At 34.9% G+C, this 27,553-nt stretch overlaps 1 protein-coding gene across 1 annotated transcript; it reads right to left on the bottom strand.

The window, feature by feature from the left end:
- Nucleotides 1–1,785: 1,785 nt before the first annotated feature.
- Nucleotides 1,786–18,360, bottom strand: MYCT1 (MYC target 1). Its single transcript, XM_017893774.1, has 2 exons — nt 18,337–18,360; nt 1,786–4,643 (listed from the first exon to the last, which is right to left on the bottom strand). The coding sequence occupies exon 2, from the start codon at nt 4,630–4,632 to the stop codon at nt 4,132–4,134; it is 501 nt and encodes a 166-aa protein (XP_017749263.1). The 5' UTR covers nt 4,633–4,643; nt 18,337–18,360; the 3' UTR covers nt 1,786–4,131.
- Nucleotides 18,361–27,553: the final 9,193 nt, after the last annotated feature.

The following is a 27,553-nucleotide window of genomic DNA, read 5'->3' on the forward strand; positions in this document are numbered from 1 at the left end:
GCACAGCCTCAGCTCATTGTAACCTGTAACCTGTAACCTCTGCCTTCCAGGTTCAACCGATTCTCCTACCTCAGCCTCCTGAGTAGCCGGGATTACAGGCATGCGCCACCACACCTGGCTAATTTTGTATTTTTAGTAGAGACAGGGTTTCTCCATGTTGGTCAGGCTGCTCTCAAACTCCCGACCTCAGGTGATCTGCCTGCCTCAGCCTCCTGAAGTGCTGGGATTACAGGTGTGAGCCACTGCACCCGGCCATCACTCATTCTTTGAATTGGTATTGGGATGAATTTATTTCAAGTTGTAACGTCATAAAAATATATGAGTAATCTTAAGTAATGGAAGTTTATTCAAAAGATACTGCAGCCATTTTATTCCAGGTCTTTGTTATTTTAGTCTCTCCTTTCCCTTCGAGGTCTCTCAGTGGCAGTTCTCCCATTCTCTCCCTTCATCCCCACCCTCTCACGCAAAGCAGGGCATATGTAGTTCGGTCGGTTACTCACATCTGATACGGAATGCTCTGATCCAGTCCCACACGGCCAGCATAGCAGGCTTCGTCTCCATACAAGTTCATCGCCACTTTTCTCAGAGAAAACTGTGTACCTGGCAGGTGCTAGGAAACTTCATGGTCTGTCCAGTGCAAGACTCCTGATACGTTTCATCAAACTGTCTTCCAAAAGGGCAATGCCAGTTTACCTTGCCACCAGAAATATGTGAGAGCAAGCCCTTCTTAGTACATTTGCCAGCAGTGAGGAGATTCATTATTTCATAAATAATTAGCTAATATGGGCCAGGCTCGGTGGCTCACACCTGTAATCTCAGCACTTTGGGAAGCTGAGGTGGGCAGATCTCTTGAAGCCAGGAGTTTAAGACCAGCTTGGCCAACTTGGCAAAACACCGTCTCTATTCAAATAATAATAATAATAATAATAAGCTAATGTGATAGACGAAACTACTAGAGTGTTGTTTAAATGTACATGGGCACTTTCTTAGTAGTAACATGCAGTATAAACTTGTTAATCAATTAATTTTTCTCTTTGGTGAATTGCTTATTTTGGTTCATTACTAATTTATCTATTTACAGCTGAGTATTTTCCGTATCTATTTATGTGTGCTAATCATAACTTCAAGATATTGGCCATTTTTGCCATATTTATATGAACTTAACTTCTTTCTTCATTTTCTGTTCTTGCTTGTTTTAGACTTGGATACATTTATCTTTTAATGAACAGAATTTTAAATTTTTTTAAATAATCTAAACTGCTAATATTTTCCTTTGCAATTTATTTCATCCCTTTGGCTCTTAAAAAGTGCCCCTTTTCTATTTCATAGATTTGCTAAACATTTATTTCAAATTTCCTCTATTTTTAAGATAGCCATTATTTAAAATGCTTATTCTCTAAAAACATTAATTAAATAATTCTGTAATTATATATTTAGGCTAATGAGATAAGAATCTAAGTTCATGTTTTAAATAAATAATTTACCTAATTCTTCCTCTGCATCTAATTAAAAATCTTGTCAAATTTATTTGTTGACATTACCCTTTCTCCATGATAACTTTTTGTATGAGAAAGATTTCTGTCTCAGTCCCATTCATTTACAATTAGTCTAGATGAGGTTTAAATATACTAAAGTAAAAAGGAGACTTTTCTTATTCAATAACTTTTAATACTCAGATTCTGCAGTATAATTTTTCATCTAATGTGTTTTCCTGATTTAATCTGAATTTTATAATTTCTTGACTCCTTGCTTTTAGAACAGTGTTGGCTTTATTTCATAAATGAATTTTGAATAAAACTTGACATCAATTTATTTTTATTTCATAATCCACAAAACATTTCAAATTGAAGAAATACAACATTAAAAGTCTCCAGTTTTTGCTTTAATTTCACATTTCATACACTCACAATATTTAGGAAATAGTCATTTGGACTGTCTTATAACTGGGATAAGGGTGCAGCAACAATTCTGCCAGATGGTTAAATGCCCCAGAGGATTTCTGGTCTTCTCTTCCTAATTTGGGAGATATAAAGCAGTTTTTACTCCCAATATAAATTCTTGCTAAAATCATACTCTGTTGATTTTCATGTTAGACATTAAGGATGACATTTAAGTAAAAAAAAAAAAAAAGTAGCCTTGATACCAAGTTAATATTCTCTTGAAATCTTACTTGGCTGCTAAATTTCTTTGTTGAAAGCCAACTTATAACAAATTGGTTATCCTGTTCGCCTTTTTCCCTTTTACTTTTCTTTCTACCATTTTCTTCCTGCTCCCTCTTTCCCTCACTCTTTCTTTCTGGCATGTTTAATTACAGAACATTTTCTATAAGCATTATTGAGAATAATTGTCCTTGAGGAATGATGGGTAATGTAAGCGAAATGAAAATAATAAAGAAAATGCTACATGGAATCTCTTATTCTTGAACCATGTTCAGACACTATTAGCTGTGACCACTGCAATAGGAAATGAAAAGAGAGCACTTTTCATTGAAAATCCCAGTGTTCAAAGAAACAAAGAAATGGCCACATAAACTAAATATTCACAATACTGGAAATGAACCACAGGCTTTTTGAGTAATACTCCAGTTAACTCATGTCCTTAAATGAGAAGGGTGGCATCTGCCTACTGGAGCTCTCTGGTGCCCACATTTAGGGATGCATCCTTCCTTACAAGGGCAGCCACCTGTGGAAGTGGGTTCTTAAATAACTGTGTGCACCAAAGACCATCTGGCATGGCTTAATCACTGTACAAAGACTCTGCAGAGAAGTTGGAATTGAGATTCGTAGAGAAGCAACAAGGGATGATGCCTGATGATTAAGAGTCAATCCAGGAAGGAGAATTCTTCATGGGTAACATCTATTTCAATAACAAACTCTCTCCGCAGTGACTCATACTTATTTGTCTGTGAAGTTACAAAAGAAGATCCCCAGAGAAAGTGCTTTCCAAGTTGCTAGATGTAAGTTTAAGAAAGAAAATTTTTACCTTAAGAAAAATGTGAGCTTGGTTTTAAACTTGAGGCTTGTTTTTAGGCCAAATGAATTGGGTTTTTTCCTGTTGCCTTTCTAACAACGTAACGACAACAGTGAAGAAAAGGTAAATCATCATGTTAGTAAATCCAAGGATTTTGCCTCAAGAAAGTAGATAACTATTCTTGGGAAAAACACATAAAGAGTTTGTCCAGAAAAAATTAGTGTCAAAAATGAAACATCCAATGACACCAAAAGAGTTCAGTTTCCTGTGCTTGAGTCCCACACTTTTCATAATGAGTAAAATCAAGGAACTTTAGAATGTCCTATGTTCTGTCATTTCGTGCCCACATATTCCATTAAAAATCCAAGATTGGCCAGACATGGTGGCTCATGCCTATAATTCCAGCAATTTGGGAGGCCGAGGCAGGAGGATCATTTGAGTTTAGGAGTTTGAGACCAGCCTGGGCAACATAGTGAGACTTCATCTTTACTAAAATTCAAGAAAATTTAGCTGGGCATGGTAGTGCACCCCTGTAGTCCCAGCTACTTGGGCACTAAGATGGGAGGATTACTTGAGCCGGGGAGATAGAGGCTGCAGTGAGTTCTGATCATGCCACAGCAAATCCAGCCTGGGCGACAGACCAAGACCCCGTCTCAAAAGAAAAAAAAAAAAAGAAATCCAACATTGTAAAATGTCAATATGATTCACTTGTCATTCTAAAGAAAGTAAAATCCAAATTCCTTAGAAGATTTTTCTTTAAAGTGACACAGTGATTTTTTTTTTCTCTTTCTAGTCACATTGGAAGTAAATGAGGATTGTAATCCACAAATATCTAAAGTTTTAATTTTAATTAAAATATATATAATGCATCTCAGCAGATTCTTACATTAGAATCACTATTTTTAATAAGCCTCACATTGAATACAAAATACATAAATATAAAACCCTTGGGAGAAAATATTACATTTTTTGAAACAAAGGGGAAAAATGTGCTCCAAGAAAATATGTTTTACATTGTAATGTCCAACTTGCACAACCATGTTTCAACTTGGAACTCATTAGTTATTTGGGCCATGCCCTCAAAATTCTGTTTAGCCTATTCATGATTTCCTTTCAATAAAAGACAAGACAAGAAAGAAACAAAAACCAAAAGCACCCTACTCAGGAATCTGGGAATGCCTTGATGATGGACTCATAGGCAGGTGGGGGCGGTGTTGAAAGGCCCACTCGAAGACTGTTACTGGACCAGTAATCAGGACGGCTCAGACTGTGGGAAGTGCTGATGGTGGGAGAGATACTGGAAGAAGGGAGAGTCACCAGCTGACTCTCAGTTTCCACAGGAAGTGGTGGACATTGCAGAAAGGGATGGAAAGTAGAAGCTCTGAAACTTGATTTTCTTGGAAAGGAATTTGCTTGTTCCAGGGAAGCTTGTCGCTGGAAAGTGAGACTGGCCAGGCTGAGGTTGCTGCGACGTTCACAACCACTGTGGCGGTAAAATCCAGTTCTGTTGAGGCCATGGGAGTAAGAAGACCTAGATCTCCTGCTTGAACTCCACTGTGAGATGGGAGCACTGGCTCTTCTTCTTCGAGACAGACAAATGAACACAGCCCAAATAAATCCTCCAAGTACCAGCCCGATTGCCATGGATACGGTGAAGGACATGATAAGGTCCTCTGAAACAAAGAAAACAAATTACTAAATCAATTTTTAAATAGGTTTTCAACTAAAAACAAGGGTCAGCATATATGCTGTAATTCATAGAATACTGATTAATTTAAACATACTTTGAATCAGGGAAATAGAAGACGGTGTTAGGTGGATATGAACAAATGAAAGCTGATAATGCTTCCATTTATTCAAGCAGAAAGATACAAAATAACACTTCCAGCTGTAGCATTCCAGGTCACTTAAGCTGTTTTATCATCTTTAAGAAATAAAAGATAAAAGTAGTCTTACTTGATGTCATTAATTTATGGCGTTTAGCTCATACATTTTTTATAGAGTTGCAAATGTAGCCCAAAGTTGATTTCCTTTTGAGTTATAGTAGTAACTAATGTGCTGGATTGATAAAGAATTTTGTCAACACTTTAACGTTGCCTTTTCCTCTGTCTGCTTTCATCAATCACATTGATTTCTGTCACCTGCAGTCTTCATGATGCCTCACTTCCTTTGCTCTGTCTGAGATAGGAAGTGCTGGAATAGAACCATCTGGCCAGCTGACTGATTTATGTCATATTTCCTGAACTCCCAGACAGTCACCTATATCTCTGACTCTTTGATGACTTGACCTGTGCAGACTACTGGGCTCTTTCTTGTTTCCCAGTTTCCAGCTCATGCTTCTATTATGCCCTTGGGATGATGAAATTCCTGTAGCCCGAACCTCCATAGCGTCTGTGCTACACACCAGTATTCTCTAATTTGTAGAACTTGTAATTTGTTCAGATTTCCCTTTCTGGGGAGAAAAATGCCTTTTCCTAACGGAAATGCTACCTTATTGTCTCTTGTAAACTAAATACATATTCTCAAATGCAAATGGGTAACTGAGTCTCCTCTTGCCACACCACTTTGTATAGAAAAACTCTGGATATTAGAAGACTCCTCTAGCCTCTTGGTCCCCCACATTTCCCCACCATGATGTAATCCACAAGTCATGTTGGTTTCTCACTGTACCAAAGCCTGTCATTCTCTCTGAAACTCTGTGATTTTCCACATATTTTTCCTTATATCTGAATTCAATATTTTAATCTTCTGTCTGGAAAACCCATTCTTCAAGCTCCACTTCAAGTATCATATCTTCAATAAAGACTCCGACATTTCCTAGACAAAAATGAGTTACTGCTAAGTGGAAAGGTAAGCTATCGTATCGAATTGCTTATCTAGGTATATTCTGTATCGAGAGAGCCATAGCCTGAAAATTAGCTGATGGGTGTTGTGAGACTGGGGAAGAGGGGGAGAAAATAGCCACAGAAGTTTTGCTGTTCCTCCCATCAAGAGATAGTCTATTGCTCTACCCCTTGAATCTGGGCGGGCTTCATGACTTGCTTTGATGAGTAGGATGCAATGGAATTGAAGCTATACAAGTTCAAGCCTAAGCTACAAGAGGCTCAGCTTCCACCCTTCCTGCTCTTGGGATCCCTGCCATTGTCAGCATATAAATAAGGCCAGACTAGCCTGCCAGATGATGAGAGACACATGGCCCAGAAACCCCTGCAGCCCTAGCCAAGAGCCTGCTAACCTGGACATATGAATGGCATCATCCTATATAATTCAGATGCTAGTCAACTCACCAAATGATTGTGACACATGAGCAAAGACCAGCAGAAAATCCACCAAGCTGACTTCGTCTCAAATTACCAATCCACAGGATTGTGAGCTAAGCAAATTATTATTATTTTAAGCTACTATGTTTGGGGGTGGATAGTTACATGGCAAAAGTTCTCTGATACAGGGTTCCAAACTCAGCTCTGTCCGTAATATGTTTTGTGATTTTTAGGGAATTTGTTTAGACCCACTGATTTCATTATATATATGTGTGTGTGTGTATATATATACACACATATATATATGAAGGAGTTAGATTTTATGATTGCCAAGGTTCTTTTTAGCATATTGTTGTAATCTGTGATAATATATAGACTACCTAGAATGCAGAAATAACAAAACAAACTAATGTTAATAACTACAAAGGAATAATCACTGCTGTCTAATTTTAGGATATAGTTCAGTGTCCTTACACTGTATATTGTCACATTTATCTCCTGTGGAAAAGCTATATTTATTGTGTCCTACTTTCACAATTATCTGTACAAATAGTTATATCAACATTCTCTAAAACAACAGCTTTAGGCAAAGGTCCCAGGCACATTTTTTAGTGTATTATATCACTTAATCCTCAAACATCCCAATAAAGGAAATGCTAGTGTTATTCCCATTTAATAGTTGTGGCTACTGAGAGGTAAGTAGCAAGCCCATAGTCCTACATCTGGTGAAGGTCAAGTGAGGATTTGAGACCAAAGCATCTTAATTAATAGCTAAATTATTTATTTATTTTCTAAGTGTAAGGTAAGAAAATATTAATCTACAATGAAAATAAGCAATACAAAGTGCATAAAAATTTGTCGATTCAATACCAGAGTATCTTGTAACCTGTTATGAACAGAAATACTTGAGAGAATGGTGGTTAAATAATATTTTGTGTTCTACAGATATATTTCCATGAATCAATAGCCTTTAGTGGAGACTTTTAAATATCAACAAGTTCAGCTATGGATGCACAGAAATGGAGTTTCAGCTAAAACAAAATCAAAAATGTGTTGGACATAAATTCCTCATTTTATAGATATTGAAATGGAAGCTAAGGTTTGTGTGGTAGAATTAACACTTGATTTATTGTAATAACTGATTGGCAAGTATCACTGGTTAGGGAACTATTAGTTACACTGGTGTGTGACATAAATGAGAAGACAAATACTCAAATTTACAAAGTATACGTCCTTGCTATTGTGTGTAAATGTATGTAACCACTACTAGAGTCTGACTGAAGACTCTAAGTATCTCAGTATATAGGCAGGCATAATAGATAAAATTTAGAAAGAGGTATTTCCTTGATTTCAGCAAAATGAAGCTAAAACCAGAATCTGAAAGGAGAAAATATATTCAGTTAGTCAACGAAAGCATTTAAGGTTTACAAGAGTCCTTATACATGGTCTCTGTGTATGCCCTTTGAGACTCTCATCTTCTGACAAATCAGATATTCCAAATATAAATGTTATTTATAGTGGAATAATAGCAAACTTTAGATTCAAGAAAAAAATAGAAACTATTTAAATCAATGAAATCAATGAAAAATAATTTATTGTCTATTATTGTGATTGAGGCCAGGCACAGTGGCTTATGCCTGTAATCCCAGCATTTTGGGAGGCTGAGGTGAGAGGATCGCTTGAGCCCAGACCAGCCTGGGCAACATAATGGGATCTGTCTCTACAAAAAGTAAAAATAAATTAATTAAATAAGATACAGCGATTGAGCAAAACAGCAATTAACAAAATACAGCGATTAGCAAAACAACAAAATAGATGGAGTGAGAAATACATTTAAATTTCAGATGACTGTTTTATTTCCAAAATACATTATTGTTCTGATGTAAGAAAACTAAGATAATATCCAAACTCTAATGGACAAGTTATTATAGAATATATTGAACCATCACAATCTTCTTAAATGACAAGTTTCAGTTTGGGGAGTAAAAGATTATTTTGTGGCACTAAAACTGTAACAATATTTCCATAAAAGGAATTTGACAACAAACCTATTTAAAATGATCATTTTCTGTGGCTTGGTAATACTTTGATTTGATACTGTAAACCTATTGTCTATGCCCAAAATTTGGGGAAATGACTTAAAAATATCATCAAATATTGGGTTATATAGATATCCAAAAAAGATTAAATAATGAATTTTAAATGTACACGAGAATCATAAGAATAACATATACACACAATAATAGGCTATTTAAATTTTGAATGAATATAAAGTAGGATAAGATGGAGGTGCAACAGAAATTATAAAAATTATAAAAAAATTTCTTTTGATATGGATTTGTTTAACTTTTGCTCAGTAGAGTACACATATCATGAAAATGACTTTTTAATCCACAAAGTCAGTAAAATACACACTTTAGAAATTGTATTAGTCTGTTTTCATGCTGCTGATAAAGACATACCTGAGACTGGGCAATTTACAAAAGAAAGTGGTTTAATTGGACTTACACTTCCACATGGCTGGGGAGGCCTCACAATCACAGTGGAAGGCAAGCAGGAGCAAGCCACACCTTGCGGGGATGGCAGCAGACAGAGAGAGCTTGTGCAGGAAAACTCCCCCTTATAATAACCATCAGATCTCGTGAGACTGACTTACTATCATAAGAACAGCACAGGAAATTCCTGCCCCAATGATTCAATTACCTCCCACTGGGTCCCTCCCACAACATGTGGGAATTCAAAATGAGATTTGGGTGGGGACGGAGCCAAACCGTATCAGAAATCATTGCACTAATTCTTATACCTTGCAGAATATTAAAACACCTACAAATAATACTGCTGACAGAAGAATTTCTAAGACTTCCTGAGATATGTGGTAAAATGCTTATCTAACTTCTTAAGCTCCCTTAAGTCCAAACAGCAAAGGCAAATGTAGAAATGAAGAAAGGCAATGAGGAAGAGATGCTGAGTCAAACAACAGCAGTGGTCTTTCGTACACATTTTTTTTCATTTAATTATAGTTAATGATTTTTCTGACCTGCCCACACTAGAATTTAGAAACTATGTGATGAAAGCAGCATCTACTGGTGATACAGCTTTAAATTTTCATATATGTAATTCCATTCTGGCAGACTTTTGACAATGTATTTTGGGATCCTTTTTTAAAACCTGGTGTAGAAGAAAATGTAACTGAAAAAAAAGACATTGGCACAGATATTGCTTTTAAAAAATGATTTGCCTTCTTACTTCTCAACAATCTTAGGAGAAGAAAATGAGCCATAATCTTTCTTCTTATAATTGCAATATAATGCAACTTATAAGACCAAATGGTTACTTTTAAAAATATAACTTTCCTTTTGAAAGCAGAAGGAAAAAACTCCAACATTGGTAAGGCATGCCATATAAATTAAATATATGTCATCCTAATTTGTAATACATACCTACAAAACTAGCAAGTAAATGGCACATAACAAGCCCTCAATGAACACCGGCTCTTCCTGCTAATAGTTGTGTAATTTACTCAAGTCATTTGACCCTTCTTGGCCTAATAATAACAGCCATGTTCATGTCTTTCAATTTTAATATTGTAATATTGAGTATGATTTTTAGTAAATATAATCAATACCTCAAATGCCTTCCACTGGTATTAAAATTTAGTAGAGGTCACCATCTAGTGGCTTGAGTTGAATCATTCCAACTCTGAAAGTGATTTGATCAATGACAGCAGAATGAAACATTGGTTAAAACATTCAGAAACCCTTTGCAGTTGTAAGAATGGTAAGTTCAACCTTCACCAAAGAAGGCCATGAAGTCCTTGGTATCATAGAGGGTACAGCAGAATGGTTCAGGAAATAGAATGACTTTTGACAAAAAGGATTTTTAGGGGCAATAATATTTACAGCCTAGAAATTTGATTGATTATAATAATGTAAACAGCCAAGGAGTATTTTCCATTATATCTCATCTGCCAGAACATCTTATTGGGTCTGTTTTCACAAACAAAAAAAAAAATCCAGAATTCAACTTCTCACTACCCACTCTGCGACTTCACTTATCCAAGTGGCCACATTCCCACATCTGTGACATGGACTATGGTCTTCCTGCTTCTGTCCTTGCCATATCCTCACACCCCAAAAATGTGCTCAATACAGTAGTCAGAGAACATTTTAAAATATAAGTCAAATCATATCACTCTTCTGTTCTAAATCCTCCGCTTTTCCCAGAGGAAAAACAAATGCCTAAGAATGTCCTAAAAGTCCCTACTTGACAGGTTCCCAATTATCTGAGCCCATCTCCTCTACTCTTCCTCTGGGTCACTCGCTCTGTCTGCACTTCCCTCCTCACCATTCCTTAAGTACATCAGATGGGCTGGCTCCTGACTTAGGGTCCATCACTGGTTGTAATCTACTCCTAAAATTATTTCCTCAGCTATCTGTATGGTTAATTTCAGGTCTTTTGCTCATATGTAACTTTCTCATTGAGGCCTACCCTGGCTGCTCTACCTAAAATGACACCCTGTCCCACCTCTGAAGCCTAAATGGAACTCTTGTTTTTCTTTCTTCCCTTCTGGTTAATGGAAACTAAATTCGTTAATTTATACTCTTTAAGAAAATGTGAATGAGATACATAAGCATTATGAGCTGGAAATGTCATTATATTTGAAAGATAGGAGGATAACATATATCTGGAATGCTTTAAAAAGCTTCATGGAAAAAATAAATTGTAGATGCCTTTTTGTGAATGGTAGTGGTCAAATAAACAAAAGGCTTGGAGACTTGAAAGTAGTTTTGATCAAAAGCATAAAGCACAAGCCATATTCTGAATATAATTAGTTAACAGTATTGCTAGAGGAGAGGGCAAATTCAAAAGGATCAAGGTAGCACACCGCTTTCTGTATATGATAGACTAACATGTATCAAGCCACTGAGAGCAAGCATACAATAGAGAATAAAATATTTTCTTAAATTTTTTTGAAGCCATCAGAGACTTATCAAAACTGTTAAATCGAAGAAGCAAATTCCAGGAGAGAAGAAAATCTCTCATCACAATAATCTGTAAAGAGAAACAAAAATATCTGAGTAGAATGCTGTGCACTATCAGTAAGCTTAGAAAACATAAGTTGGTGTTCAGGGGCTGCCAAGGAAATTGGACCCTAGGAAACATCCCAGACTCTGGAATCAGGTGCCCTAGGATCTACTCCCTAAGATTAATGGTAAACAGGAAAAAGACCAGACCTCACAAAGATGCAAATATAGATCAATCCCAAGTTGGACTGAGGTGATCTTTCCCTAACTAACTGTCAGAAGGAAAATTTTACATATAAATAAAATAGAAAGTTATATATTTAAATAAATTTATATATACCTAGTAATAAATTACAAGTCATCCTAAGAGGCAAGACAAAGTAAACAAAAACTAAGAGAACAAATAGAAAATTGAAAAATATCTGTAAGTTATGAAGATATTTGAATTATCAGACAAAATATTAAAATAACTGTTGATTAATGTGTTTAAAAAATTAACAAGTTAAAAATTTTCAGCAGAGATTGAGGATCTTATAGATAATAAAATATCTAATGAAAATTATAAAATATTTTAACTGAATTCTGATGATAAAGAGTGTGAAATATCGAAACATGCTGGATGCTGCCTAAAAGCCACATCATAAGAACAAATTTTAGCTTTATTAGGTATATATTTTAAAATAAGAAAGCCTAAAAAAATCAGTTATTTTGGTTTCCATATTAAGAAGCTAACAAAGGATCACTAGCTGACACATAAGTAAAGTAGCATACAGTAAATAAGAGAAAGCAGAACTTAATGAAACAGGCAAAAAAAAAAAAAAAAAAAAAAAAAAAAAAAAAAAAAAAAAAAAAAGAAAGAAAGAAAAAATAGAGGAGATTATCAAAGACAGATATAAAAAAATCTAATAAAAATTAATAAAATACTAATTGGAATGACAAGGATGGAAAGAGGAGAGAAAGAGAAAGAGGGGGAAAGAATGGGGCAGGAGCAAGAGAAAGAGACAGAGAGAAGGAGAGAAAATCACCAATATCAAGAGTAAGAAACATTAGAACAGATTATACAGGCAATAAAAACATCAAGCTAGGATTCCAAATCAGCTTTTATGAACTGACCCTTTCAAGTAATAATGACTATAAACACTGAAAACAACACACACAAAAAAATTCTACCTAAGGGCCTTAAGAATGACCAAATGCTTGCAGCTACTAGAGAGGAGCTGACACCTGGAAGAAAAGAACACCAAATATTAGTCAAGCTCCAGTTTTCAAACCTTTTAACCTGAGGGCAGCTTCCAGTCTGGGACAGGTAAAGTGATCATTGAAAACCTGCACTGTTTCTAATCTTAAGAAACAAAGGACAGAGATTATGGAAACAAGAGCTGCTAAGACTGTGAGAAGGAAATCCTGGAGAAGAGAAAGCCAGAGAGAAGAATCCCCAAATTTTACTAATAAACATTTTACATATCTTTGGTTGACTCCTGAATCACACATATATGGGACATATTCCAAACAGCACTAGAGAAAAATAAAATAAAATAAAGTAATATTTAAGCTGCTGCCCAAGAGACAGGCTTTATAGGTTTCTGTAGTTGTAGTTTCACAGAGTTAATTGCCTGTGAAAATAAACTAGGGGGAAAAACATACATCACAACACTCTTCAGGGTAATACAGCAGAATCCATTCAAAATGTTCAAGATACAATATGAAATTACTTGGCACAAGAAGAAACAGGAAAATGTGACCCATTCTTAAGAGAAAAGACAGTCAACAAAAACAAACTTTAAGATGACCCAGATATAATTAGCAGACAAAAATTTTAAAGCAACTCATATGTCCATGTTCAATGATTTCAAGTAAAACACTCACAATGAATAAAATGATAGGAAATTTCAGCAAAGAAATAGAAACTATAAGAAATAACAAAATGGATATTCTAAAACTAAAAAAAATCGAGAACTCAAAAAAATTTATACCATGAGCTTAACAGTGAAATTAAAGTTAGAGAGAAAAGAATCAGCCAATTTAAAGGTGTATTAATAGAACTTATCCAATTTGAAAATGGAGAAAATATTGGAGGGAAAAGCAAGCCTCTAGGACTTGTAGAACTGTATAAAATATTTAACAGATGTGCAATTATAATCCCCAAAATAGAGGAAAGGGTGAGTTGAGCTAAAAACATTTTGAATAAATGAGGCTGAAATTTTTCAAAATTAGTGAAACAAATTAATCTACAAATCAAGAGTCTCAGTAACATCAAGCAGAATATATATAAAGAACTATGCACATCATAGTCAAACAGCTGAAAATCAAAGGTTAACAAAAAAAACTTGAACACAGCCAAATTACAAATAATAATGATAACACTACATTCATAAAAGACAATTATTTGAATAACTACTCGCTTTTAATAAAACACAATGATATTTTAAAGTGATTTTTAAAAAGCTGTCAACTAAAGGCTGGGCGCGGTGGCTCAAGCCTGTAATCCCAGCACTTTGGGAGGCCGAGACGGGCGGATCACAAGGTCAGGAGATCGAGACCATCCTGGTGAACACGGTGAAACCCCGTCTCTACTAGAAAAAAATACAAAAAACTAGCCGGGTGAGGTGGCGGGCACCTGTTATCCCAGCTACTTGGGAGGCTGAGGCAGGAGAATGGCGTGAACCCANATAGTAGTGAAATACATACTCTTTCAGGTGAAACAGAATTCAAATTAATCACCAGCACACTTACACTAAAACATGTGCTGAAGAAAATCCTTAGTCTGTGGAAAATGAAAACTGGGATATTTAGGAAGAAATTGAGACTATCAGAAATAGTATCAGAGTAAATATAGAAGATTCTTTTCTCTCAATTTCTTTAAAATTCATTTTTCTAGTTAGAGCAAAAATTAAAATATTTTCATATGAAATGTATAGTTTATATAGATTTAATATGTTATAATTATAAAGAATTGGGACAGGATATAAATAAATCTATTAGCTTGATTGATTTAGTTTTTAAGAGATTTTAGAGGCAGGGACTTACTATGTCACCCAGGCTGGTATCAAAGTTTTTGGCTCAAATGACCCTCCAAACTTAGTCTCCAAGTAACTGAGACTACAGGCACACATCAATGCACCCAGCTATTAGATTGTTTTTTATATTGAAAATCTTATGTATTCTAAAATACAACTACAAATTATATTAAGCAAGATTGCAGAATTTAAGATTTATATATAAAAATATGTTTATGTACTAGCAGCAAACTACTGGAAAGTATAATTACACCATTACAATAGCATCATTAAGCATAACATACCTAGGAATCTTTTTCACAAAATGTATGCAAGATGTCTGCACCACAAATTTTGAAATACTACTGAAAGAAATTAAAGGTCTAAAAAATGGAGAGATATACTATATTTGTGAATTACAAGCCTCAATATTATTAAGATGCCAACTGCCCTTATTTATAAATAAATTTATATAAATAAATCAACTACAATTCCAATAAACAGGTTTTTGTATTATTTTACAAATGACACTAAGTTGTATATGATGACAATACAAAGGAACAATAAAAACAAAGCTGGAAGCATCACACCACTTGATTTTAAAATATACTACAAAGCTATAATAGTCAAAACAGCATGGTACTGGCATTTAGATTAATGAAACATAATAGGGAGGAAGCCCAGTAATAAATCCATGCATTTGTGACAACTGATACTTGACAACAACATCAAAAATGCTCAAAGGGGAAATTATTGCCTCTTCAATAAAAGGTAATGGGAAAACTGTATATCCACATGCAGAGGAATAAAATTAAACCCTTATCTCATACATATAGAAAAATCAACTCAAAATGGGTTAAAGATACAAACCTAAGACCAGAAACCCAAAAAACTACTAGAGGACAACATAGGGAAAAAGCTTTATATCGATCTGGGCAATTATATTTTTGCATATGACAACACAGGAAAAAAGCAAAAATAGACAAGTAGAATTGTGTCAAACTACAAAGATTCTGCACAGTAAAGGAAACAACAGAGAGAACATATGCCCACAGAATGAGAGAAAATATTTGCAAACCATATATCTGATAAGAAGCCAATATCTAAAGTATATAAGAAGCTCACACAACACAAAAGCAAGAAAACAAATAATGTGTTTAAAAAATGAGCAAAGGACCTGAATAGACATCTCTCAAAAGAAGCCCCACAAATGACCAACAGTTAGATGAAAAAATGCTCAACATAACTACTCATCAGGGAAATGCAAATCAAAGCCACAATGGAATATCACCTCACATGTGCCAAAATGCCTATTATCAAAAAGACAAAAAATAATGAATGTTGGTGAAGATGTGGAGAAAAGTAAACTGTACACTGTTGATGAAAATGTAAATTGATGCAGTCATTGTGGAAAATAGTGTGAAGGTTCCTCAAAACTTAAAAATAGAACTACCATAGAATTCAGCAATCCCTCCAGGTGTACATTAAAAGGAAATGAGATCAGAATCTCTAAGAGATATCTGCACTTCCACGTTCATTGCAGCATTGTCACAATAGCCAAAACACATAATCGATCTAAGTGTCCATCATCAGATGAATGGGTAAAGAAAACATGGTGACATACATATGCATACACACACAAACACACACATATATGGTTTCTATAATGGAATGTTATATTTCAGATGCTCTTAGACTTATGATGAGGTTGTATTTAGATAAATCCATCATACATTGAAAATGCCATAAGTCGAAAATGCATTTAATACCCCAACTTACCAAATTTCATAGCTTAGCTTAACCTACCTTAAATATGCACAGAATACTTAAAATAGCCTAAAATTAGGCAAAATCATCAAACAAAATCCAGCTTTATAATAATAAAAGGTAAAATTTTTAACTTTAAACAAATTTTTATTACATAAAAGTTGTCACATAATTGGATAATTCTCTACTTTGTACACGATTGTTCTCACTCTCCACAGAAAGGCGGCTTAACTTCTCATCTGGTGGTGGCAAGCACCAAAATCCTTATTTTAACAGAATAGTAGTAAAAATACCTCAGTGATTTAAGTTGAAAGCAGTACATTGGTACATGGCTCTTATACCCAGCATCAGGAATATACAAATGTCTTTTTATTCGAAAATACAAAATAAATTATCTGTAATCATGAACAATGATGGCAGTAAACCATTATATGTTTTGTCAACTAAACCAGTAACTGATGGTTACAGTGATTTCTTAAACATCAGTCAGCCATTCCTTCATTTTCTTCGACTGACTTCTCTGAAGTTACTGGTGAGGAACACTGCCTTGGGCTTCCTGTCATAGTTCATTAATAAAGGTAAAGTACTATCCTAGTAGTTAGAACATGCCACCTCTCATACCACCTCCCATTCCACCCATTGCACCCATTCCAGGGTCCTTCTCTTCTTTAGGAATTTCTGTGACTACAACTTCTACTGTAGTTAACAGAGAGACCACACCAGCAGCATCCAATAAAGCAGCTCTCACAACCTTTGTTGGGTCAATACTTGCTTTTTCCACCATATTCACAAAATCTCTGACTGTAGCATCGTAACCAACTTCTGAGGAACTTTGCATAATTTTTGCAACTATCAAAGATCTTTCAACACTTGCATTCTTAGCAATGGTCATTGCTGGAATTTTGAGTGTTCTTTCAATAATTTCTATACCAATTTTTTTATCTTAATTAGCTGGAGTCAATGAGTCCAAGACTGGAATGCGCCAAAGCAGTGGAAATTTTTATAATAATAATAAAAAATAAAAATAATAAACATTAAAGATCAAAATTCAAAATTCAAATTACAGTTTCTACTGAATGTGTATCACTTTCATATCACCATAAAGTCAAAAAATTGTAAGTTGAACTATCATAAGTCAGGGACCATCTGTATATAATAAGGGAATGTTATTATTCAGCATTAAAAAAAATCCTGTCATTTTCAGCAACCTAGATGAACCTGGAGGACATTATGCTAAGTGAAATAAACCAGGCACAGAAGGACAAATACAGCCAGCCTCCAGCTTACCATGGTTGGATTTGGGATTTTTGGCTACGATGGTGCAAAAGCCATATGCATTCAGTAGAAACTGTACTTCCAGTACCCATATGACCATTTTGTTTTTCATTTTTAGTAATGTTCAATGAACTACATGAGTTATTCAATACTTTTTAATAAATAGGCTTGGTGTTAGATGATTTTGCTCAACTGTAGGCTAATGTAAGTGTTTTGAGCACATTTAAGTTAGGCTATGCTAAGCTATGATGTTCAGTAGTTTAGCTCTAGTAAATACAGTTTTAACCTGATATTCTCAACTGACAATGAGTTTGTCTGGATATAACCCCATCATAAGTGGATAAGCATCTGTACTGCATGATTGCACTTGTTTGTGGAATGCAGAAAAGATGAAGTTAAAAAAGCAGAGAAGAGAACTATGATTGCCAGTGATTTGGGGGTGGGGAGAAAAGGGAGATGCTGAGCAAAAACATGCAGTTTCAGTTGTGCAGGAGTTTGGAGCCCTAACATACAACATAGTGTCTGTAGTTACGAAATTATTTCTTATACTTGAAATTGGCCAAAAAAGTAAATCTTAGATGTTCTTACCACCACAATAAAGCTAACTACCTGAGGTGATGGTTGTATTAATTAGCTTGATTGTGGTAATCATTTTACAATATATATGTATATCAAAATATCATGTTAAATGTACACCTTAAATATATTGTTTTTATTTGCCAATTATACCTCAATAAAGCCTGGGAGTGAGAAAATACAAAAGGTCCAGAAAAAGCCAAAGTAATCTTGAAAGAGAAAACAGTTAATAATGTATTGTATAGTTTCAAATAGCTAGAAGATATTTTGAATGTTCTAGCACGAGGAAATAATAAATGTCTGCAGTGAAGGAAGTGCTGATTATCGTGATCTGATCATTACACATTGTATGCTTGTTTCGATGTTTCACTCTGTACCCCATAAGTATGTACAATTATTATGTGATAAAATTTGTTTAAAAAATAGAAAGAGAACAAAGTTGGAAGATTGATATAACTCAAGACTTACTATAAAAGTCAACAATTGGTTTCATTGAAACAGAATGGAGATCTCAGCAACAGGCTTACACTTACATGACCATTTGATTTTCAACAAAGGTGCCAAAGGACTTGAATAGAGAAAGTCTTGGCTGGACACAGTGGCTCAGGCCTGTAATCCCAGCACTTTGGGAGGCCAAGGTGGGCAGATCGCTTGAGCCCAGGAGTTTGAGACCAGTCTGGGCAACATGGCAAAGCCTCGTCTCTACAAATACAAAAAGACAAAAATTAGCCTGTTGAGGTGGCATACACCTGTATTCCCAGCTATGTGGGAGGCTGAGATGGGAGGATCACTTGAGCCCAGGAAGTTGAACCTGCAGACAGAGTGAGACCCTGTTTCAAAAATAAAATAAAATAAAATAATAAAATAAAATAAAATAAAATACAGAAAAAAAATACTTTCAAGAAATTGTGCAGAAAAAGCTGGATATCAATATGAAAACAATCCCTCAATTTCTACACTATATGCAAAATTTAATTTGAAGTGGACAATTATGGATCCTAAATATGAAAGCAAAATTTTAAAGTCTTAAAGCCTTTAGACTGGGAGGGGCATTTGGAAACTTTTGGGCCAGTGATTATGTATCTTGATTGGGCTTTGGGTTACTCAAGCGTGTGTGTCAAAATTCAACACATGTTCTGTTATGATTTGTACACTTCATTTTTATTCACCTTATATGTTTCATTGTATGTAAATTTGACTTTAAAAGGAAAATAGTTGTAAAATATAATTGAATTCCTGTTAATGATATGCATACTAAAGTAATTAGGGGGAACTGTATTGGTGCCTTCAGTTTACTTTGAAATATATTGACTAATAAGATGAAAGAGAAAATGAGTTTTATAAAAATGTTACAGATAGAATTCAGATGGTAAGGTATATGGGTGTTCACTGTAGAATTCTTCTAAGGTTTATGTATGTTTGAACATTTTCATAATAAAACGTTGAAAAACTTAATAAGAATGGCATAAACAACACTTAAGCAATATATTTTGAAATTTAATTCAAATGGTCAAATTCCTGGAAAATACAAACTCCCTTAACTAACAGAATTGACAGAAAATCTGAGTAATCCCAGTAATCCCAATGAGATCACTTGGACACAGGAAGGGGAACATCACACACCGGGTCCTGTTGTGGGGAGGAGCCGGGGGAGGGACAGCATTAGGAGATATACCTAACATAAATGACTAAATGACGAGTTAATGGGTGCAGCACACCAACATGGCTCATGTATACATATGTAACAAACCTGCACATTGTGCACATGCACCCTAGAACTTAAAATATAATAAATACATTAATTAATTAAAATTAAAATTAAAAAAAAAAGAAAATCTGAGTAGTTCACCATTGTTAAATAAATGGAATGTGCCCATTAAAAACCCTCCAACTGAAAATACTACATACAGTTACAATAGTGAATTTTCCCAAGCACTTAAGCAATAAACAATGTCATCTTATACAAACTTTTCCAAGTAATAGAAAAGTAGGGAACGTGTCCCAACCTGTTTTACAAGGCTTGCATAACACTGATACCTGACAAAGCTGTCAGAGAAAGGACAATTACAGGCCACTTTCTCTCATGAATTTAGATGCAGAAGTTTGAGGTCAGGGATGTATTAAAACGTCCAGTCTTATGGGCTCCATCTCACATCTATTGAATCATAATCTCTGAGCGTGGAGTCCAGTGAGAGATGAGTTTTCATAATTCTAAGTAATTCTGATGCAGTTTAAAGACAAGCATTTGTAAATGTTTTTCAAACTTTCTGGGTAACTGAGATAAGGGAACTAATGAATAGACTATTAATATGCAACATAGACGTTTCTTTTTAAAACACAAATTGAAAAAATGAATTTGTGAAATAGTATTTGTTTCCAAATTTGGGGAAGATATAGTGGAAATTCTTGGGACATATGCCCAGCCCATAAACCTGTTCCCCTCTCAACTTCTTTGGGAACATCCTATGCCCATCTGCTGGGGTGCCCCCTAAGAGTCGTGTTTTTCTACAGGCCAAAGAGCAGTATTTTCCACTAGTAGCCAGGGATCCCTCCTCTTGACAGCACTTGATCCCTAACAAATCAGTTCACAACCCTGCATCTCATCAATTACTTTAGAGAGTATTAAGTCTGTTAGCAAGGATGCACAGAAAAAAGAAAAATCAATGCTTCACGTTTAAATTACTAAATAATTTTTAAAATATATAGAATAAATAATAGCTTGAAAGTCAACATTTTGACTGCAATAGTTGGATACTTTGAAATAGAAAAGAGCACTTTGAGTTTTTTTGTTTGGTTCAGTTTCTGAATGCTAAGAGCCTAAAGGACTTAAGAACATAACTTTTGATCATAAACAGTATAGGAAAGAATAAACCATGGCCTATGAGTCAATTTCCGTGCATCTAAAGAGGAGGAGCTTTGGAGAAGCAAAGAGGAGCTATACAGAATATGACCTGTAAGGGTTTTGGAGAAGCAAAGCATCACTCTCCAACCCTCCCTGTGATGAGCTACAGATTGATTAGGGAATCCCAGAGAAACTGGTACTCATTTTCAGCTTTCTGGGGAAGATGGCAAGCCGCTCTGAGAACCCCTGGGTGTCTAAAGGGCAGATAAGGAAGTGAGGTAGGGAGTGGGGGACATGGTGTTACTGCATCCAGGCCAAGGGCACCTGATGTAGCCCAACCTCCTAAGGAAGGCTCCTGCAGTTCTAGGGTTATGGAATAATATTGAAATATTGTTCTGTGCCATTGAGACAGATGGAGAAGTACCTGAATAAGGGCCAGTAGACCAGAGGGATATACAGAAAGGAAAAGTCATGCTGTTAGCTAATGTTACACAGATCATGTGAGCCAGATTTTACAGTAGGAGATTTCAGCAGTGAAAATCAGAGAAAGGGCAATGTCTCAAAAGCTGATGAGAAATCCATGTCAGTAGATGTCAGCAGAGGCCAGAACTTGATCAAGCACCAAAGGTACCCTCTCTCCAATAAACAGAATATAACCCCTCCACCCATCCACACCCCCTCTCCAACCTTAAAGAAAATTCCCAGAGGGAGGAATATGGAGAGATTATAAATCACTGGATTGCAAGTGATCAGGTTAAATTAAATCAAACTTTTACGCTGACATTCAAAATCTTGCAGAAATCTGCCTCCAACCTGCCTTACCAACTATGTCCCTGAAACAACCACACACAGACTCTCTAGTCAAGCTGTTCTTTTCTCCACAAACTTGCCTGGGTGTTTTTACTTCTCCATATTTGCTGATGACATTTTTCCTGAGCTCCCCAAACCTCTTGAAATGCCTTATTTGTGTCACTGACTCCTAACACATTGCCTAATATGGTCAGCGCATGCTTCTGAGTGAACTAATGAACCGAATGAGAATGAGCTTACGAGGGAAAGAAATGAATGACTAGAATGTCCTTCTTAGAATTAATCTCCCTGTCTGAAATTTATCTTTCTAGGAACAGATAGCACCTCATTTTTTTTTTCTGAGAAAGATTTAGGGCTTATTTCTGCCATATATTGTGCTAACTCATATTATCAACCATTGCTATTTTATCATGTGTTATCTTGTGTTATTCCACAACTATATAGGTTTGTATGTGCATATGTATAGATGCATAATCACCTCCAAGAGCATAATCCTTTTGAGACAAACATTGTACTTTTAGTGAGAACTGAATTAAGTGAATAAATGCAAACTCCTGCAACCATATCTTCCCCCAACTTTTCATAATGGTAGCCATAAGGAAAAAAATGCAAAGTAAGACAGCAGAAACAACCAAAACTACATCTTCTACAGGACTCTCAAGTACTAAGAGAATGGCTGAGTTCAGTATTTGTCTCCTATTGCCTTAGAGGAGGACACGGCAAATTTTAACGGGCCCTGTTTCCTGCAGCTTTTATGGGAATGTTTATAGAGAAAGGAAGCGCATTAAAGAAAGCAAAAATAGGGAGTGGAAGGTGATAGTCTGCATCTGTGTTGTCACTTTCAGGCCAACTTTGTTGCCAACCCTTGCACTTAAATGCTTGCACACCTTTAGGAAGTTTTAGTGGGTGATAGCTATGAAAATGCCACCTACTGTTTTTGGTAATAACCCGATATTACTATCCCATCATTTAGCGCTCGCTAAAGTAAACCAGAAAAGTCATATCGAGAAAACAACTTTTTATGTAGCTTAAAGTGCTACGTCTGAGCGATTTATATGGTTCAATGTACAAGTTTTCCTTTTCTAAGCTATTTTTCTTTATTTTCCAAATTCAATGTCCCAAGCAGATGACTGATTTGGGAAGCAATAACAATGCATTTCACTGCATTGTACAAGATTCTCAAAATAATATTTTTGAGGAGTCAGTGGTCAAAATAGACATCAATTTGGATACAAAAAAGCAATGGAAATTTAAAAGATTGACGTTTATATTTCAGGAAATGTACATATTTTATATGTTTGTATTTTATTCACATTTTATACTTCATATTTTACCCCAGAAACAAAAATACAATCTTTTATATATTTTCCTAAAATCATCAAACATTATATCTGCTCTCCATATTTCCATTCGCTTTGTTAATGTTTATCAATGTAACACTCCCCTTTCTGGTTTTCATTATTTTCATCTAATTTTCATTACAGTCACATAACAAGAGAAAGGAAAAACTAGCATTTGTCTTTGAAATAATAGGTTTTAATTCCCTCTTAAACACAGATTTCCATATTAAAATATCTAAATTTTAGAATCAATAGGTGGACTCCAACTAAACATTCTCTTATTAATATCCAGTTTATTTTAATGATTATTATCCATGTTTTAGTCAGTGAATAATGATTTGTTTTTTTTAAATAAACCTGAAGTTTAATTTTGAATGGTTTAAAAAAAAATAGATTGACTTCTACATATTAATTTTTGCAAAAAAAAGCTACTTTACTTTTGAATAATTTATACAGATAACTTTTTTATAATGATGAATTTGATTTAGACAGGCTATAGCTCTTTTTCAGTGTGTATTTAGCACTTATTTTCTCCATAAGTGAGGACACCAAATAATATTTTAACAAGCATATAATCAGACATCCACAATTCAAAGACTTCTGTCTAGTGTTAGCTACCTAAAATAACCTATTACCAAAGCCTTTCTTTACAACGTACTAGAATAATCTATTTTCTTCTTAATTTTGTTACATAAATCTATTAGGAGCTCACCAATATCCTTTGTTTTCAGGCTTCCAGCAAACATAAATGTAGGTGAGAAAAAAGAATGAGCTAGTTCTTTTTTTTTCTTATGCTGAATTTTTAATATTTTTTAAAACCAATAAATATTTGTCCCCACATTTTTCATCTAAGAAAGTACACAGGTTAAAGGACTGGAGTGAATTCTTTTCATGCAGATTTCTGTAATGGTAGACATACAGATTGCTGGGAAAAGTTGGCCACTGCTGCCCACTGTCTATGTGAAAGTTCCCAAAACTCCGCCTTGAATCACAGCAGAAAGTCTGAATCGCTCACTGAGAGGATTAAAAACTTGTTCTGGGCATATAAACAGATCTGTTCATATATACTATTTTCTTCATTAAGGTGTTTTTCTGAATTTAATTTAAATTGCCTCCTTTAATATAAAAATGTCCCTGAACCCAAGAGTACATGTCAACTTCCCATGTGAGCCCTTCTTCTTTGTATCTCTAAGCCTGGAGCAACTGAGTTTTGACCTCAGCACAGACCCATTGTCAACATCAGGGAACACTGGACTGTTGGCTGTGGCTGGACTCAGACAAAAATACTCCAAAAAATACTTCTGTATTGTTCTTTTCCCCCACCCCCATGATAGGCTTCCTCTGAATGTTACACGTGATGTTATTTCCATTTAATCTTTTCTACTAAAGTTTTCTCAAATTTCATATTTTTCCATATTTTATTTGTTATACTCTAAAGTCATTCATTTATTTTACCTGTGTTATCACACTTTAAATTCACTCATTTAAGTACAGATGTTATTAGGCTTCACTTTGGAAATTAAAGCATATAACATTCACAACATAGGTGAAAATAGTCTCTATGGAAAATCTTGATTTCATAAAATAAAATAATCTACAGCCTTCAAACAAATGAAAGTTAATTTTTCCCATGCAATCTATATGCCATATTCTAAGCAGGAATTACCTCCAACTTATGTTTTTTTATTTTTATCCTCATTATTTCCTAATTTTATTTTGTAACATCAGCCAAAATCTGTACTTAACACCCAGATTCTTCTTGAATATCTTCATAGAACACTATAAAGACATATAAATATATCTACTATATTTCTCTATATAAATATATTTCTCTATATAAATATATATTTCTCTATATAAATATATTTCTTATATAAATATATAAAATACATTTCTATATATAAATATATAAATATATTTCTTATATATAAAATAATATAAATATATTCTATATTTCTGTAATGTATGAAATAAATTTCTGTTAATAACATTGAAACTTTAAATAATCACTTTTAGTAAACAAAATGTCTCAGGATTTTCAGTGTTTTAAATAAATCACACAGTGCATTTCTCACATCTAGGTTTTAATTTTAAACAGTAAAGAAATACCTTACCCAAAAGTTTTCTGGCCATGAAGACTCCCTAAACTTTTGTGTTATTGCCATAAATATCCACAAGAAATAGAAGAAGGAGAAGAAAAAGAGAAAGAAAAACAGTATGTCCGAAAAAAAGCAGTTTGATTCTATGTCTTGTAGTACAGCAAGAGGAAAAATAATTTTTACACAAACCCCCTTTCATATATTGTGTTCCGCATAAAGGAAATAAGTGTATCACTATTTCTGCTTTTATACTCAAATTAGCCAACTGTTTCTATCTGGGAATTCCACATGGTTCCTGAGACACAAACAATGTCCTTTTCATCATTTCCTCAGCTAAGTTCCTAAGTTTCTCCTCTCAGCCACCTCCCAAACTGTCTTTTTTAGGATAACAAGGGGTGTGTTTGTTGTGTGTGTGTGTGTGTGTGTGTGTTTTCTCATCCATACTGACATAGAAAGGAAGGACTCCAAACTCTCAGCTAGCGTACTTAAATTAAAAGTATACAGAATTGAGAAATAGACCACGTTCCATCCAATGCTTGAAAGCTAGATTTATATAGGTAAATTTGGGGGAAGAACTATTCAAAAACTCAGATACTTACTGTTCTTTGTTGTTGTTGTTGTTGTTTTTGAGACTTAAGTCTCGCCATGTCGCCAGGCTGGATGGAGTGCAGTGGCATGGATCTCGGCTCACTGCAACCTCCGCCCCCTGGTTCAAGCGATTTTCTTGCCTCAAGCCTCTGGAGTAGCTGGGATTACAGGCGGCCCGCACCACCGGCTAATTTTTTTTTTTTTTTTTTTTTTGGTTTACTAGAGAGGAGTTTCACATGTTGCCAGGGCTAGTAATGAACTAGGCATGACCTCAAGTGAATCCACCTGCCTTTGTTCTCCAAAGTGGCTGAGCTTACAGGCATGCGCCACTGCACAGGCGCAAATTCTTTTTTTTTTTTTTTTTTTTTATTATACTTTAAGTTCTAGAGGTACATGTGCACTAACGTTGCAGGTTCTGTTTACATATGTATACTTGTGCCATGTTGGTTGCTGCACCCATCAATCGTCAGCACCCATCAATTCGTCAGTTTATATCAGGTATAACTCCCAATGCATCCCTCCCCCGGTCCCCGCTCCACGATAAGGCCCCATGTGTGATGTTCCCCTTCCCGAGTCCAAGTGTCTCATTGTTCAGTTCCCCTATGAGTGAGACATGCGGTGTTTGGCTTTCTCTTCTTGTTATAGTTTGTAAGAATGAGTGGTTTCCAGCTGCCTCCATGTCCCTACAAAGGACGCAAACTCATCCTTTTTTTATGGCTGCATATATTCCATGGTGTATATGTGCCACATTTTCTTATCCGTCTGTCACAGATGGACATTGGGTTGATTCCAAGTTTTGCTATTGTGAATAGTGCCGCAATAAACATACGTGTGCATGTGTCTTTATAGCAGCATGATTTATAATCCCTTTGGGTATATACCCAGTAGTGGGATGCTGGGTCTATGGTACAATCTAGCTTCTAGATCCTTAGATGAATCACCATACTGTTTTCCATAAATTGTCTTGAAACTAGTTTCAATCACCAACAGATTAAAAGCTGTTCCTATTTCTCCACACCTCTCCAGCACCTGTTGTTTCTGACTTTTTAATGATTCGCCTTCTAACTGGTGTGAGATGGTATCTCATTGTGGTCAGGCCACCAAATTCTTGACATGTCTGTTTCTCTATTTGGTATACAAATTTTGAAAGTTAATTCTTTAATTCATTTCCTAAATATCTAAGTGTAATTTATTAAAATTTGTGTTACTCTTTACTTAGTATTTAGTATGAAAAAACAGTTTCTACATTGAAGAAATATATTTAAAATCAAGGAGGGAAAACATAAATGCAAAATTTTTCATTGCAAAGTTTGTTAAGTGCTATAGTAAGGGGTGTAGAATGTGAACTACAATGGCAAAGGCCACAATGATCTCAGGAATTTGATTTTCATAGAGAAGTTTTAGAGCTCATATAGGAAAGAGTTACATGAAACATTTTGAGAGACACAGGTTAGTTTAAACTTCAAGAGTCTTTCCGCAAGCTTTGTTTGTTTAGACTGGATCCTCTGAGGACTGGGAGCCACTGGAAATTGTGAATAACCGTGTCAAATTGCACCTAATAACTGCGCTAAACTGCATTCCACGATCTGACTTCATCAATCTTTGAGTATCTCTAGCCTGAACTCTTGTATATATCTTGCATTAATAATATTCTAACTTAATAGTCATTAGAATATGACTTAGTGCAAAGTAGTATTCCTCTTTGTGAAGTCTGTAATATATTCCCAAGTAATTCTAAGAAAACAACACAAAAAAGACAGTTATAATAATTTTTGCAGTCCTGCTTCTTCCAAAATGAGGTTGTTTCTGATCAGTCTCATTTTTTTGTGGATTTAAGTATAAATGTATTAGAAATTAAAATATAAATCATCTAAGATAATTATAAAACATCATAGAAAATTTAGAGAATTCACTGAGCAAATATACTCACCTCTGTAATATTCTTGCTAAAGTTTATTTTCAAATAATCCAGTAAATAAAACTCCTACTATTACTTAACAGACAAA

Source organism: Rhinopithecus bieti, unplaced genomic scaffold (assembly GCF_001698545.2).
Source record: "Rhinopithecus bieti isolate Rb0 unplaced genomic scaffold, ASM169854v2 scaffold_24952, whole genome shotgun sequence".
NCBI classification, from domain to species: domain Eukaryota; kingdom Metazoa; phylum Chordata; class Mammalia; order Primates; family Cercopithecidae; genus Rhinopithecus; species Rhinopithecus bieti.

Coding starts and splice junctions, on each gene's coding strand:
- MYCT1 (XM_017893774.1), bottom strand. CDS start 4,632: ATGTCCTTCACCGTATCCATGGCAATCGGGCTGGTACTTGGAGGATTT.